At 44.6% G+C, this 13,493-nt stretch overlaps 1 protein-coding gene across 4 annotated transcripts in view; it reads right to left on the bottom strand.

Annotated features, from left to right (window-relative positions):
- Positions 1-13,493, bottom strand: part of LOC122411200 (TWiK family of potassium channels protein 7-like) — a 47,200-nt gene that overhangs the window by 30,828 nt on the left and 2,879 nt on the right. For all 4 annotated transcript variants that reach the window (XR_006261115.1, XR_006261116.1, XM_043419829.1 and 1 more), the window contains exon 2: positions 13,170-13,473. Coding sequence is in view for 2 of the 4 variants with exons in the window: in XM_043419829.1 (XP_043275764.1) it covers positions 13,170-13,473 (304 nt within the window). In the remaining 2 variants the exon portion in view is untranslated. The remainder of the gene's footprint in view (positions 1-13,169; positions 13,474-13,493) is intronic.

The following is a 13,493-nucleotide window of genomic DNA, read 5'->3' as shown; positions in this document are numbered from 1 at the left end:
CGACGACAATAAAAAAATAAAAAAATAAAATAAATAAACTACCTTCGAGACACATGAAATTTGAATCACTTTCGAGCAAGCCTCGATGAGAGTGTGCTTGGCAGTTCCAAAAATTCCGTAAACACCGTCCAAGAGCCATGGAATTTTATTATTTGTTTTTGCCCCCCTACCCTTTTTGCATTTTCATCCACTGAAAACGAAATTTTATTGAAACATTCAATATTTTGTTGACTGAATCAAATAACGAGTCCTTTCCACTCTTTAAATAAAAAAAAAACGATTTCCGCAGTTTTTGAAGGATCCCGTTTTGTCCGGGTGATATAATTTCAACAAATATTTTTGTTCAGCTAACCAAAATGTGTTTTGCAATTATAGAATATTTGTTGGTGATTTTGCAAGATTGTGAGGGATCAACTTAAAAATTGTTATCGGAATCAAATCCATATTGCTTGCAACGAAATCAGAATGATTGAACATTTTTTTTGTTTCGTAAGAAAAATCACTGTCCACATAAAAAAATATTTTTTAGTAAGGATTAACCTTTTAATAATCAATGGGCTAATCAACAAAACAAATCTTGACGAAACGAATTTTGTTGAATCAACAAAGTTCCGTTTCCAGCGAACAGTCAAAATTATCGCAAGATGTCGCGCTCGTACGACAAAGTTTCGTTTGCGTTGCACCATATTTTATCATAAAATGAACAAATTGATTATTGCATATGCGACTTTACGATGAAATATTTCATTGAACTTTCTGTTCTGTACGGAACTTTTTAACAGTTTCGTTCTATTGTTCAGACACAAGATTTGCATATTTTTTACGAAGCATTGTAGAATAACAAAATGTTCTGTTTGTCTCTGAGAATGCGAATGACTAAACATTTCTTGCTTTTAAATCACTGTCCACATAACAAAATATTTTTTCGAGCCATTTTCTCAAGATACGACCTCAAGTGCACCTCGACTCTGGCACAAAAACTAAAAATAATCAATGCTTGATTCAACAAAAAAGTTTTGACCAAACGAATTTTGTTCGATCAATAAAATTCCGTTCTCAGTGTCGACACAAAATAATAAAATAATCTAAAAGATCCTGAGAATATGAAATCGGACATGATAAAATTGGACGTGAAGTTGAAGAGGGCGATTGGAGTGGATAATTTTTGAACCCTCCAGGCATCAAGTTTCCTCAGCGACGCATCCGAAGTGCTTGAAAACTCGTCGCTCTCCCTGCACTAAAGCTCGTAACTCCGAACCTGTTACAAGGAAGTTAGTGTTCGAAGCTTTCGCTGCTCTATAATAGCTATCAGCGCGTTTAATGGTATCCTTCGTACTTCATCGCTGTTTCGATTATGAACGAAAGATTGCCAAGGAAATAGTGAGCCCTTCGGCTGTGGCATTGTTGTCCGTTGGAAGTTCAACGAAGAAGTTACGTTTCGTGTGATCGTGGAGTGCTGTGAATTTTCTGAATGAAAGAAACGAAAATTTTCGTTTGCGGAGCGAGAAATAATTTCGGTAGCAAGTTGCGGTCTCGCGATGGAGCGTTTTTCCTAACGATTATTTCCATTCCTGAAATTCCTTTCGATTAATAGCGTTTCGTAGCCGCTTAAAGTGGGCTGCATAGAAATGCGAGGAATGCAAATCGTTTTGTGCAATTTCTCTCGGCAACACGGGCAAACACGTCGACCTTACTCCAAATGACACGGAGCGGGAGTCGCCGACAGGGAAAGAGACAGTTTCGTATGGCGAAAGGGCAAGAGGACAGCGGCAAAGACAAATTCCAGGATATCTAACGAGACCTCGGAAACCGCAACACCTCATCCACTGCCTGACGTTGACGTGCTCTGAATTTTGGGTGAAAACATTTTACGAATGCCCCGAGTCGCCCATAACTCACAGAGTATTTATTTCGCCATGGAATTCCCTTACAAGACTCCAAAAAGTAGAAATAAAGGTTTATCCTGAATTCGAAGCACAAGACGATGCGAGTTATCGACATTGGATGCGGAAACAGTGGAAAAAAATGAATGAGATTGAAGACGGAAACGACGGAGATCGAAACGCGATTTATCGGGTGACGAACGTCCAGGAATTCCGGCGAGAATCGCCAGACATTTTTTAAGTTCGGCTCTACCCTAATTAGACGGGCAAAAAAACTATTTTCGCGAATTTTTTTGTCGGTTATAAATTATAAATATGGACATGAAAAGTGTTAGGCCTAAAAAACACACTCTTACAATACACAAAAAATTATGTTTTTTATCTTTATTTTACTCAGTTTTCGTACAGAAAAATGGGGGGAAGACAGGTCCAAAAAATAAGATGGCTGTGCTCTGTTGATAAAATCTCTGGAATGGATGATCGGAGAAAAAAAATAAAAATGGTTTCAGATTCAATATGTAAATGGCTAAAGCGCATGTCATACGATGTTTGATTTTTTCAAAAATCATAAAATGTGCCGGTCATTTTTTCAAAAACTACGAAGAGGCACGTTTTTTTCATCGTTTTTTGCAAAAAAAAAAATAGTTGCGCTCAAAATTTCAAAATTCGTACGATATGCGCTACAGTTGTAGTCACGAAGAACACGTGGCAAAATTTTGGTTTCGGAGACTTGATACAACGGTACGCATACTTTCGAAAAATGGAATAAAATAAAAAATCGATTTTTCGAAAATTCTAATTATATTGGGTAGACCCCTTAAGAATCGAGTGAAACTTTCGGGAAGCGAAAGCAAGCATGGAAGAGCTGAAAAACTGTAGTTTATCGAATTGGGATTTCATTACAGTGTTAACGAGAGTCAGCTCGTATTTTGAAACCCACGTCACGTGAGGCGTGCGAGAACATACGGAACGTGAAAAAAGTCAGGAGGGAAGAGTATGCTCGTTCTAATGCGAAGCTCTTTGGTGATAAAATACACTGAGGGAGAAAACCGAGTGAGAAAATTAAGGTTGAAATATGGTACAAATGCACAGAGCTCGCGGTACACGAATCGAAAAGAAGAGGATGCTCGCTGGGCGAAGCCGAGAAAAGTTGGACGTGATTAATGCCTCCCGGTGCATCCCACAGAATCAGCGAAAAAACGCACCCCTCTGCTCGCCTCCTGAGAAAACACTTTCTCTTTCTCATGCGCCGGACTTTTTCAGCTTTTAATGTTCCAGCGTGTCTAATTGCGCTCGAAATCCTTTTTAACCTCGGCGAGAAAGCGAGCCGATGAAAGTGGCGACGTTTCGATGCGACGACAAGAAGCTCGCGAGAAACCCCCTCGGAGGGGAGCGGAGCGTTGGAAAAAGTAAAATCCCTCAATTATACCTTTTTATTTCACAGCAAACCCGGTTGCTCCAGCCCCAATGGTTGGTCAGACGAAATATACCGCATGAAACGAACATTGACTAATTTAGAGTCGCACATAAACGTCGGTGGCACATAAACTTCGACGGATTTACGATCCGAAAGCCATCGCTGAAAAAGAAGGGCGCGACTCATTGGACTCCCTACAGAAGCCTCCTCCTCGTTCGCGCCCTCACCATTCTCAGCTATGTTTGTTCGCGTGCGTGGATGCACGACGGACATGTGCGTGAGGCTCTCCGACTCGTTTTAGACGCGTCTCTATAAATGTGTGCGTGGTCGACGACCCCGAAGGACGGTGTCAATTCGTTTGGGATGAGCCGTCGGCACGGCACGATCAATTCGCTCGGGTTTCTTCTTGCCAGGAAATGCGACATTCGCTCCAGGTGAATTAATCCTCTGCGAACGTGTGTAATATGAATTATTTATGCATATTTCGCACGCACATATTGAGAATACAGAGTTGTCCAATAGGAAGCGAGGAATGAAAATGCTCCAGGATGAGTTGTTGGTCGAGGGGATCGAGGCTTTTACGCAAACGGTTCGCTCGATTCTAAACTTTAATTATTCGTCGCTGGGGCTGAGAGAAAGAGATTTTCGAAGCGGACTTTGCGACTTGGAGATGGGATTTTGAACAAAACGAGTAATTGGCGAGGGCCGGAAGAACCCGGTGAAAAAAATGTTCAGGACGCTCTCTGCGCTCGAGGTCCGCCGGAATTTCCGAGGGAAAAATCCCCTCGAAGTCGTGCGGTTTGGTGGGATTCGTTTGAAAATTACAAAGTGTGGAGCTTGCGAAAAATGGAGGGAAAAGAAAATGGGTATTTTGGGAAGAAAGAGAAACGGGGGCGGAGGGGGGTCGCGAATAAAAGAAACGGCAAGTTCAGTTGGCTCCGAAATACCGGGAGGTTCGGAGAGTCAAAGGGGGTTGCGTTAGACCCGAGCGGGAGGATTATAGAGCCGCTGTGAAGGGAATGACGAGAGCTAGAAACAAAAAAATGGAGAAAATCGTGAAATAGAAAAAAAGAGTGTCGGATTGTCTGCGACCGAGAAAGAGCTGACGCGCGTTTGGAAGCCAACGGAGTAGTGACAGGAAAGCTTCACTCGGTGCGCGGAGAACGTCGCGAGAGTGTACGTGATAAAGAAGAATGGAAGAAGAGAGCTGGAGAAAGAGGAAGGCGTGATTCGAATCCGGCGAAGAAGGACGTGTATGAGGATGAAAACAGAAACGAGTCTGCGGCTTTTCTCTCTACGCTTTGCCGCTTTTCGAGTATCGAGAAACGTATTCGAGACTTCCGGGGTGTTTCGTCTTGTTACTTCTTTTTTTCCGCCTGCTTCTTCATGTTTTTTATTTTCTTCCCACTCCCGTTCTTTTTTCCACTTCGTTCCTCGACTCTCGTCCGTTCCCTTTCTTTTTTCTTTCCCCCGCTCGTTCTTTATCTACTTTTGTAGCCCCGTTCTTCGCCTAGCTTTTTGCCCATGCACCTGGAAAAGCCTTTCACGCCTTGCAGCTTTGTACACCATGCGAGTTTCCATCTCAGCCCGTCCCGAGAGACTCGCCGCTCTATCTCTCTCCTCTGGTTTCTTCCTCATCATTTTCCGACTCATCTTCACACCCAGTCACTCCTTCGTCGCCGAGAACCTGCCATGATCAACTCTTCTCAGTTTATTATCCTGCGACGCAGTGATTTTTTCAAAGCTTCTCTCCCACGTGATTCGGCTCATTTGACTCTGCGAATCTCCATATTATTCTAAAATGAATTTCATTTAGTTTTTTCGCAACGACGCCACAAAAAGAGCTGACGGAGCTGCTTCGGATTGAATTTACGAGTTCATTCGAATAGTCAAATTTCTGAAGAATTCCTATTTTTTTCATACTCCCATAAACGTCAAATATCGAGTCCCCTTTGAGTATTTATCGTACGAATTCCTTTGAGAAACTGCGGATGACTTTGACTGCGATTTGAAAGTATCAGTGGCAGCAAGTCAACTTTTGTTCGGCGTTGTTCTGCCCAACTTTCAAAACGTTGGGGCGATCCGAAGAGGATTTAGGAAAATCTACAGGTTTCTATCGTGAAGTTTAATTGACGAGCGTAACTTTCTATGGAATTATTACGATCTTACGAGCTCAAAACGTGCGCGGTGATCTGACTCGAGATAACGAGCTCTTCGAGATAAAATGTGAGCCAAATGTGCCCATTTCGGGTTCCGTCGGTGCTCGAAAAATGTTGTAACTGCATTCCTCGCTCGCTTGTCATTTTCGTCGACTTACATTCCCCGGAAAAGTGGCGAAAAAAGTGGAGGATGCTATTTTTAGCGAGGCTGAAGTGTACTGCGGAGTGGGACACTGGGAGCCATTTTGAAAATGGGCGAGAAATTGTGATTATCGAGTGAAATTCGTGCAGCTTGCGTAGCGACCGAAAATTTCTTGGGCGAGGATTTCTCACCTGGCAATCCATTAGCAGCGCTGACGTCTTGTTCCCACCATCGTCTACTTCATCACTCGACTCTGTTTGATTAAAATTCGGGGAAAATGCACGGGGAGTCACCGCAATTTTATATATTTATAAATATGTGTATGTCTGACCGTACTCCGGGTCACTTCGCTTACAGTAGTTACAATGAGAGGCTCCGTTGAAACGAGTCAGCACTCGGCCTCCGGCTCACTTCGCACACGCTTTTTCCTTTGTCACTTTCCATCCTTTTTTTCGTCCTCTTGCTTCTCCCCTCGTCTTCACTAGAGCCTCTCTATTTTTCTTTTTTTTATTGAAGTAATGCAGAAAAGGTTGGAAGCGAAAGAAAAAACTTGCAACCAGCCGAAAACGCAAGCCTTTCAAAACCTGTTTTTCCTTCATTTTACCTCCATTTCACAGAAAAATCTCTAAAATTTGGTCACGATAATCGTATTTTCATGGGTAAATCGTCAGAAGATTTGCGATGCTCGACGATGATGATCATTTTCTTGGATAACATTGAACTGTCCTCGGAGTTTTCAGTTAATCCAGCATTAGTCCCGGAATCAACAATCGTCGAGAAGCAAAATTTAGGAAAACAGCGTGAGAAAAAGTGCCCCAGATTTGATGGTGAAACTACCAGCGATATTCTCAGCAGTTATAATATTTCTGTCAAACAAAATACAGAAAAGTCACACAAAACTATGAAGAAACACGAGGCGAAGAGGTTTGCTCCAGTTTCCACGAGAACGTGTGAGAACGACCGAGGGATTCGGAGTTTTGAATCTGATATCCACGTATAAATGTGATCTCAACGCACTGGACGAAAGGTGCAAAAGGGAGACGAAAAATGAGACGGCGAGCGTTGGCTCGGGCTCGGCGTCGAGATTATTGCGATGTGAAAGTAACCGTGCCTCATGATTAATGGAGCCTCGGCAGCGATCGCTCTTCCATCCTCTCGTATTCAACTTTCCTTCCATCCCTTTCGGCCAAATGTTAACCCCTGCGCCGTTCTCGAGTTTACTCACCGAAAAACATCCCCCGAAGCAGAATAATTTCGAGCTGCTTATTTGTGCATAGAAACCGACGATGGCACGCAATTATCATTATTTTATGGATTTGATTCGCGAATACACATTCTCGCGAGGTGTTTCAACTCCCATCGTAGCCTCGAGCTCTCGTTATTCAAACATGGGAGCTGGCCATACGGAAGTCCGATGAATTCATTGCCCAGAATTTCCAATGAGGAAATAGCGAATATTTCAACCTGTTCAATTCACGATATTCTGCGAATGAAGTTCCGCGATGAAGCGTTCATAAAAAGACCGACGAGAGGATCGTCCGTTCGAACGACATCACGGGATCTCCTTCAAAGAGGATTAAAAATTCCTGTATGGTCGTCATTGTCATATTTCTTTGGTTCCTCTTGGAACAAACGATGTTTATGAAAGCTCGTGGAAATCGTGGATCCCTGGGCAGCGCATGAATTCCCTTTTTTCACTTTCGTATGTTTTGTATTATTGGAAGAGCTCACTGAATATTTTTCAATTTATAAAAGCTTTTGATCCTCGTTGAAAAGAACTCGCTCAAAGAGACGAGAATTCGATGCCGCGTTATTAATGCCGTTTAATTAAATTCTCATTTTGCCATGATTGAAGGTACAAATTGAAATTGAATTATAATCAGTCGCTCCCCGGAAAGCCCGGCATTCGAAAGCTTCAAAACACTTTTATCCCCGGCGAAATTCAGACTCAAAAGTACCGATGCGCGATCGGGAATTGGGGAAGAGCCTCCGCGATATTTATTCGGCTCCGAGGAACAGCAATACGCTTGCCGTTCGAATATTATATCCCATTCACGGTCGAAGAGCTTCGCGGTCTTAATGCTCATGCACTTCGCGTTATTTCATATCTTGGGGACCGGCCAGTATTATAGCCTCTGGGGCACGTTTCGAGGTTTGTGGAACAGAGAACAATCTCTGTGTATACTCTACCATTTCGCAATCATATAACCAGGGAGCGAGCAAGTGGCCAAATATTCATAGTCGCACGAGCGAGTGTACGACAGACTCGGGTGCTCACAATACGTACCCGGGCATGGACTGTTCCAGGAGGAATTGACCGAACGAGGAGGAGCCCTCTTTCCCTTATTTTTTCGTCTTTTTCTTAGAGACTTATGCAAGTCCGAAAATCCGTTGAATGGAATTAGAGAAAGTCGTTCGAATAAGCACATTTTCACGAGTTTTGATTCGTTTTATGGGAGGGATAAAATAAATTTGGTGATTCAACAATATTATTTTGCGGTGACCCAAGCACTCAGTTTACTGGCTCGCTCGAACAAATGCTTCTCACCCCGACGAAAACATCGTTGAATTCGTCGATTCAACTTTGGTTGAATCAATAAATTTGAGCTTGGTCCCCAGGCTCGTTATGATGCAATGAAAAAATTTAGTTGAGTCAACAAATTTTGCTTCGTTTTTCAAGATTCATTAAACACAACATTTTGCTTGTTCGACGAATTTATTTATTTAATAAGCTTTTTGAGGCTCACGTCGCGATGTGTTTTTGGACGGATAAGCTGAGCCTGGAGCAGCCCATAGATGCGTTTTATATACTCGCCGTGCGCGAGGATATGTGTTTGAACGGTGACCTCATATCGGGAAGTGCCGCGTTCACGTATGATACGTATACGTCTCGTGTGTTATGCACAAGCGCGCGGGGCGCATTGCTTCCGAAACGATTCTGCTGTTTCAATATATGCTCTCACCCCCCGGCGCGCGTTCTCAGCCTTCTTAGTTTATCCTTCTGCCGGGGAAACGGGTTCACGGATCGAGAATTTTCAGATTTAAGATTTCCGGCTATGCAAACACGAAATTTTCGTACCGCGCTTCCTTTTGCTGCTTCTAAATAAAATAATATTTTTCCAGGAGTCGCAAAAAACTTTGGTCCTCGATCGCTTTCGCTTTCGCGGATGCTTCGTTTAAATTTGAACTTTCGAGTGAGGTGTTTCCGATGCAAATTCCACGACTCGTTTAGGCATTTGGTTATATTTTTATTTCCAAGAAACAAAAAGTGCTCGGTGAGCTCGGACAGAAATTTCATTAATTCGATTAGCTGCGAAAGAATTCCCCGGGCAATCGATTCGACGCACTTTTTAATATAGAAAACAAATTTGTTGACGAACGAGGTAACTTTCAAAGGTTTCCTTGCTCGTTTTTGCCTTCATCAATTATTCACTATTTTCCCGAGTCTGACAGAACCGACGAGCGTGTTTTACCTCGCGCTGCTCCTTCGAGCAGGTCGGAACGAATGTTCGGTGCAAAGAAAATTGCGAAGAAAAATGGCGATTCTTTATTCATAGGAGGTTCCGATACGAGAGCGTTTTCAAGGAGAGACATTTCGGGAGCAGGGGAAGCTGTTTTTCGTTCCCAGTCATTTCGACGTTCGCGTGGTTCGTGGTCATTTTTATATAACAAAGAAAAGAACGTGAATGCGAAAAAGTGGTATTCCGGCGAGAGTCCGCGCGTATATTAAATTCGATATTAAAACTTTCGTAGCAGTACGTTTTTGTCACAGCATAACTAGCCTATTATTATCGGCCGAGTGTGTTTGAACGCGAGAACTTTTCCCGGTGCGCAAAGCGCGAGTGGAGGGAGGCGCGAGGTTGATTTTTGTTTAGAGCAAGCCAGTGTTTTCAGGCACGTTGGCGATTCATGAAAAGCGAGTCTTTTTCTGGGTTCGTTGAGCAGAGGCGCAGAGAGCGTGGGAGAGGGGAGGAGAAATTTCCGTGTAAATTTGAGGCGTAACAAGACTAGCGGAGGCTCTTGCGAGTCCCGAAGGTGGAGAAACGCAAAAAACTCGCATCAAAGTATCGCGCCGACCTTGCTCGTGGCCTCGGGCTCTCCGCGTATCTTTACCCAGCTTATCTCCTTCCTCGCAGTCAGTAAATGTTTGCTCGTCTCGAATGAGACTCCGAGATTCCGGAAAAGCCTGTTACCGGGGGCGTCTGTCTGAGAGCTTGGATTTTTGACCTTCGGCAAGGCTCGTTCGGACCTGGCCAAGAGAAAAAATGCACAGGGAGGTCCCTCCGGAATTTTCGATTTAATTTCCCGGGCTCCGGAGGTCGGATGTAAAAGTAACTGAGAAAATCAACAGCCTCAACGAGCGGGAAGCGCGGAAGCTTCTGTTTTTTGATAACCTCGCTGAGCACGCTGCTGCATCATTTTATTGATTACACAATTTCGTTCGAAAAGCAGAAGCCGCTCATTCCCTCGGTGGAGCCTTTTTAATTGGATATCGTACTCTTTATGTATAGAAAATGAGTTTACGAGCCTATGATGCTTCGTCGTATACATTGTTCTCGCACGAAACCAGCCCGAGGCTGGATGTGCAAGCCCGGGGAATTTTTTTACAAGCGACTGCACAGCGAGCTTATTCGTTCTTTATTTGACTTTTTTACTTGCTCCCTCGTAGATCATTCGGGAAATGTAGCGCAACGGGAGAGAACTACTCGGGCGTCCGCTGTCCACTATTCTCTTCGGTTTCTCTGGGACTCCCTTATTCCCTTTTTTCCGAGCGTACACCTATCAACGTGTCGGTTATCGTTTTTCCCTTCTTTTTACGGCTTTTTTTCTAGTTTTTTTGGCCATTGTGGTGCCGGTTTGCACATTCGCTGGCACTCCGAAGCTCCGTGCACGATGTACATGCTCCAGGCCCATCAGGCGCTCTCGTTCCTCCGTCCATTTACGTGACGAACGTATGGATAACGAGTTATAAAGCGACGAGATAGAAGATCCGATAGGACCTAGGCAAGGTGATTGACAATTTATCGTTTCGGGGCATTTTAGTTCGAGCGTTATTCGCTCCACGCGCTCCGAGCTCGGCTGATAAACGCTCTCGGTAGTGGCAACGATGCAGGGATCAAGAAAGCTCTTCGGTGAATATTCATCCGCGTCGTAATGCAGCCGGGACAAGGATTTTTCGATCGGTTCATTCGAGCCCGACTCGTCATCGTCCCTGTATTTTCACGCTTCATTCTCGTTTTGAAACTTTGCCCCGACGAAGGGTTCGGGGGCTGAGCAATATGCAAAGAGGGCGCGCGGCCGGGCTAGTTTCCTCAACAATATTTCCACGCTCGGACGAGCCGATAAAAAGTCTCGCAATACTCGCCGTAATTAACTGTCGCAAAAACGTTGAGCGCCGCGCAAGAAACAGCGGGGATAGTTTGATGGCGAAGAGGCAGGAAACGGAGAGGAAGTTTGCATCGTGAAAGAGAGTGATGGGAGAAGAAAGAGGGCTGAGGGATGATGGGCGAACGCGCGGTGAGGAGAATGAAGAAGAAGAAGAAGAAGGAAAGCGCGAGTCGGAACACCGGAGAAGAAAGAGAGAAAAGAACGAGGAAATAGCTGCTTGCAAAAACGTTGAGTGGCTTTCCGGCATGGAAGACGAGGAACCAGAAAGAAGGCGGTAATGGGAATAGCCAGGGAGGGTGAAAACCCACGACGGAACGGATTAATTTGCTCCTGCGCTCGGTTCGTTCCACTTAACTTTCTCTTTTTTCCTCCCCTCCCCCGCCTCCGTTCCCCTTACTCTATCTCTATATCGTTCACCCTACAAATATAAGTATATGTTTATACGCTCGCTGTCTGCCCTGTACACACGCTTATACCTTTTTTATACTCTCCTTGGAGAGTGGAGAGCTCGCTGGTCGCGGTAGGTTTGATTCCCCAGAAAGGGGAGTCTCGGCGGGACGACGAGAAGCCATCGTCGTGACTCGGCGAAAAACGATTACGACTATTTTATTATCCTTACGCTGAAAGCTTCGGTAAAATTCTTCTCCATTTTTCTACAACGTCTTCAATTCTTTTCTCTCATCCCTCTCCCCCCTCCCCCCCTCTTTCTTTTTCTCCTCTATTTAAATATATATAAATCCCTGTCCCAGAACGTGAGTCGAAAGATTGTCGGGTCTCCCAATTTCCTCAGATTTCTTACAACCTCTCAAATCTACGTTCACTATTTCCTGTACCTTATTCCCCCGCAATATTTCCTTTTTGCTTCCACTCGCTTCGATACACCAACGAACGTCGATCGATCCTAGATTTTTCACCCAGCGTACCAGCATCCCGCCCCGAAAGCCCTAATTTTGAGGTTTCCTCCAAAGTTACGGTGACAAGTCTCGAGAAGCGCGCTCGAATCGTCACCGCAGCAGCAGCAGCCAACACGAACAGACGGAAAAATGGATGCGGGTGTAACCAAATGCTGCTGAGCAAGTCTCAACAGCGAGTTTAATTGTATGGTGTTTGCCGTTACTAATTAGAACAGCGGTGCCACCTTCGGCACATTTCTCCTCGTCTATATTCGTAATCAGAGCCGCGCACACATGTTCGTCTTGTCAATGGACACGTCTTCCACCCCCATCCCCGGCTTGCATCCTGCCTCGTTATGTCGCCCCCTCTGACCCACTAATTGCCGAACAAATACGATTCTCCATTGCGCACCGCAACACCCAGTGTCATGTAGACACAGAGAGAAAACAATCCTGTACGAAGACAATCCTACGGAGAAGTTACTGCGCAAACATGCTCGAATCCTTTGTCCCGGATGACTGGATTCCGGTTAATTCGCTGAGCGGAAGCCCAGCAAAAGCCTTCGGATAGCCCGAGTTCCCTTAATTCGGATCTTTGCGCTTTTTTGTGTCTGCGAAATCGTTGGTGCTCAGACTCCAAAAGCGAGGCTTCCACTGTTTTTCATAAAAATTATCGAGCATTCGGTGAGCGAAAGGTTTTCTCGGCCAACAGCGGAACGCGTTTATCGCAACTATTGAGAACTCGTTACGGAATTGAATTCCGGGTGAAATCACGCTCGAACGGAGAGTTCGGGAAAGCTGCGGGGCTACTGATAAACTTTGTGCGCCAAACACCAGTCGTATTTACAAAAGCACCGAATCAACGCTCCATCTGTTTCTACTTATTTGCCCAGTTAAGGAAACAATTTAGCGAGAATGGGAAAAGGGGCGCTGTAATATTACGTTCGAATCCGGCTTTACCAGGCGCCGAATAACGAACGTTTCAGAGCTCCAGGACACGATGAAGCTCCTCGCAACGAGTTTCTAATTCCTCGAATTGTAGCTCGAGCGTTCAAATATTTTGTCGAATGTTCAGTGGAGGGTTGATTTGATGGTGCTCCCAAGTCGTTATTGCGAGAGCAATTTCGAACTTGATTTTTCTCTGTTTCAGTAATTTGCCCGGTGAAATTCGGAAAAGCAAAGCTTTCGGAAGTTTCGATTTTGAATCGCAATTATTCGTGAGAATTTTTGTCAAATTTTCTCTTCCGCTGACGTGATTAGATGAGAACGCTTATTTCTAGTACTCACCGATTGTCGTGAGGACGGTAAGCGAGTAGAGAAACGCTTTGGCAAAGTTCCACTCGTAATCGGGAGAATTGCGTTCGGCGTTCGGCTCCGAGTCGATTTCCTTGCGTCCTTTTTCGCCGGTGTAAGTTCTCGTAGTTTGTGAATTAGCGTGCATGTCCTCCATTATTTTCTTGACGAGACGATCTTGAAAGCGGGTGATTTCCTGCTCGGCGAGTCTCGTCCAATTCTCACGATACAGAATGTTCAAGTGTTCCGTGATTTCCCAGATGCTTTCGACCGTTTGTTCGCGAGCGTCGCGGTTCACCTGTGAAGTTTGTGAATCGA

Source organism: Venturia canescens, chromosome 5 (genome assembly GCF_019457755.1).
Source record: "Venturia canescens isolate UGA chromosome 5, ASM1945775v1, whole genome shotgun sequence".
In the NCBI taxonomy this organism is placed as follows: Eukaryota; Metazoa; Arthropoda; class Insecta; order Hymenoptera; family Ichneumonidae; genus Venturia; species Venturia canescens.
The sequence above is the reverse complement of the archived record's forward strand: the minus strand, read 5'-3'. Positions and strand labels throughout refer to the sequence as shown.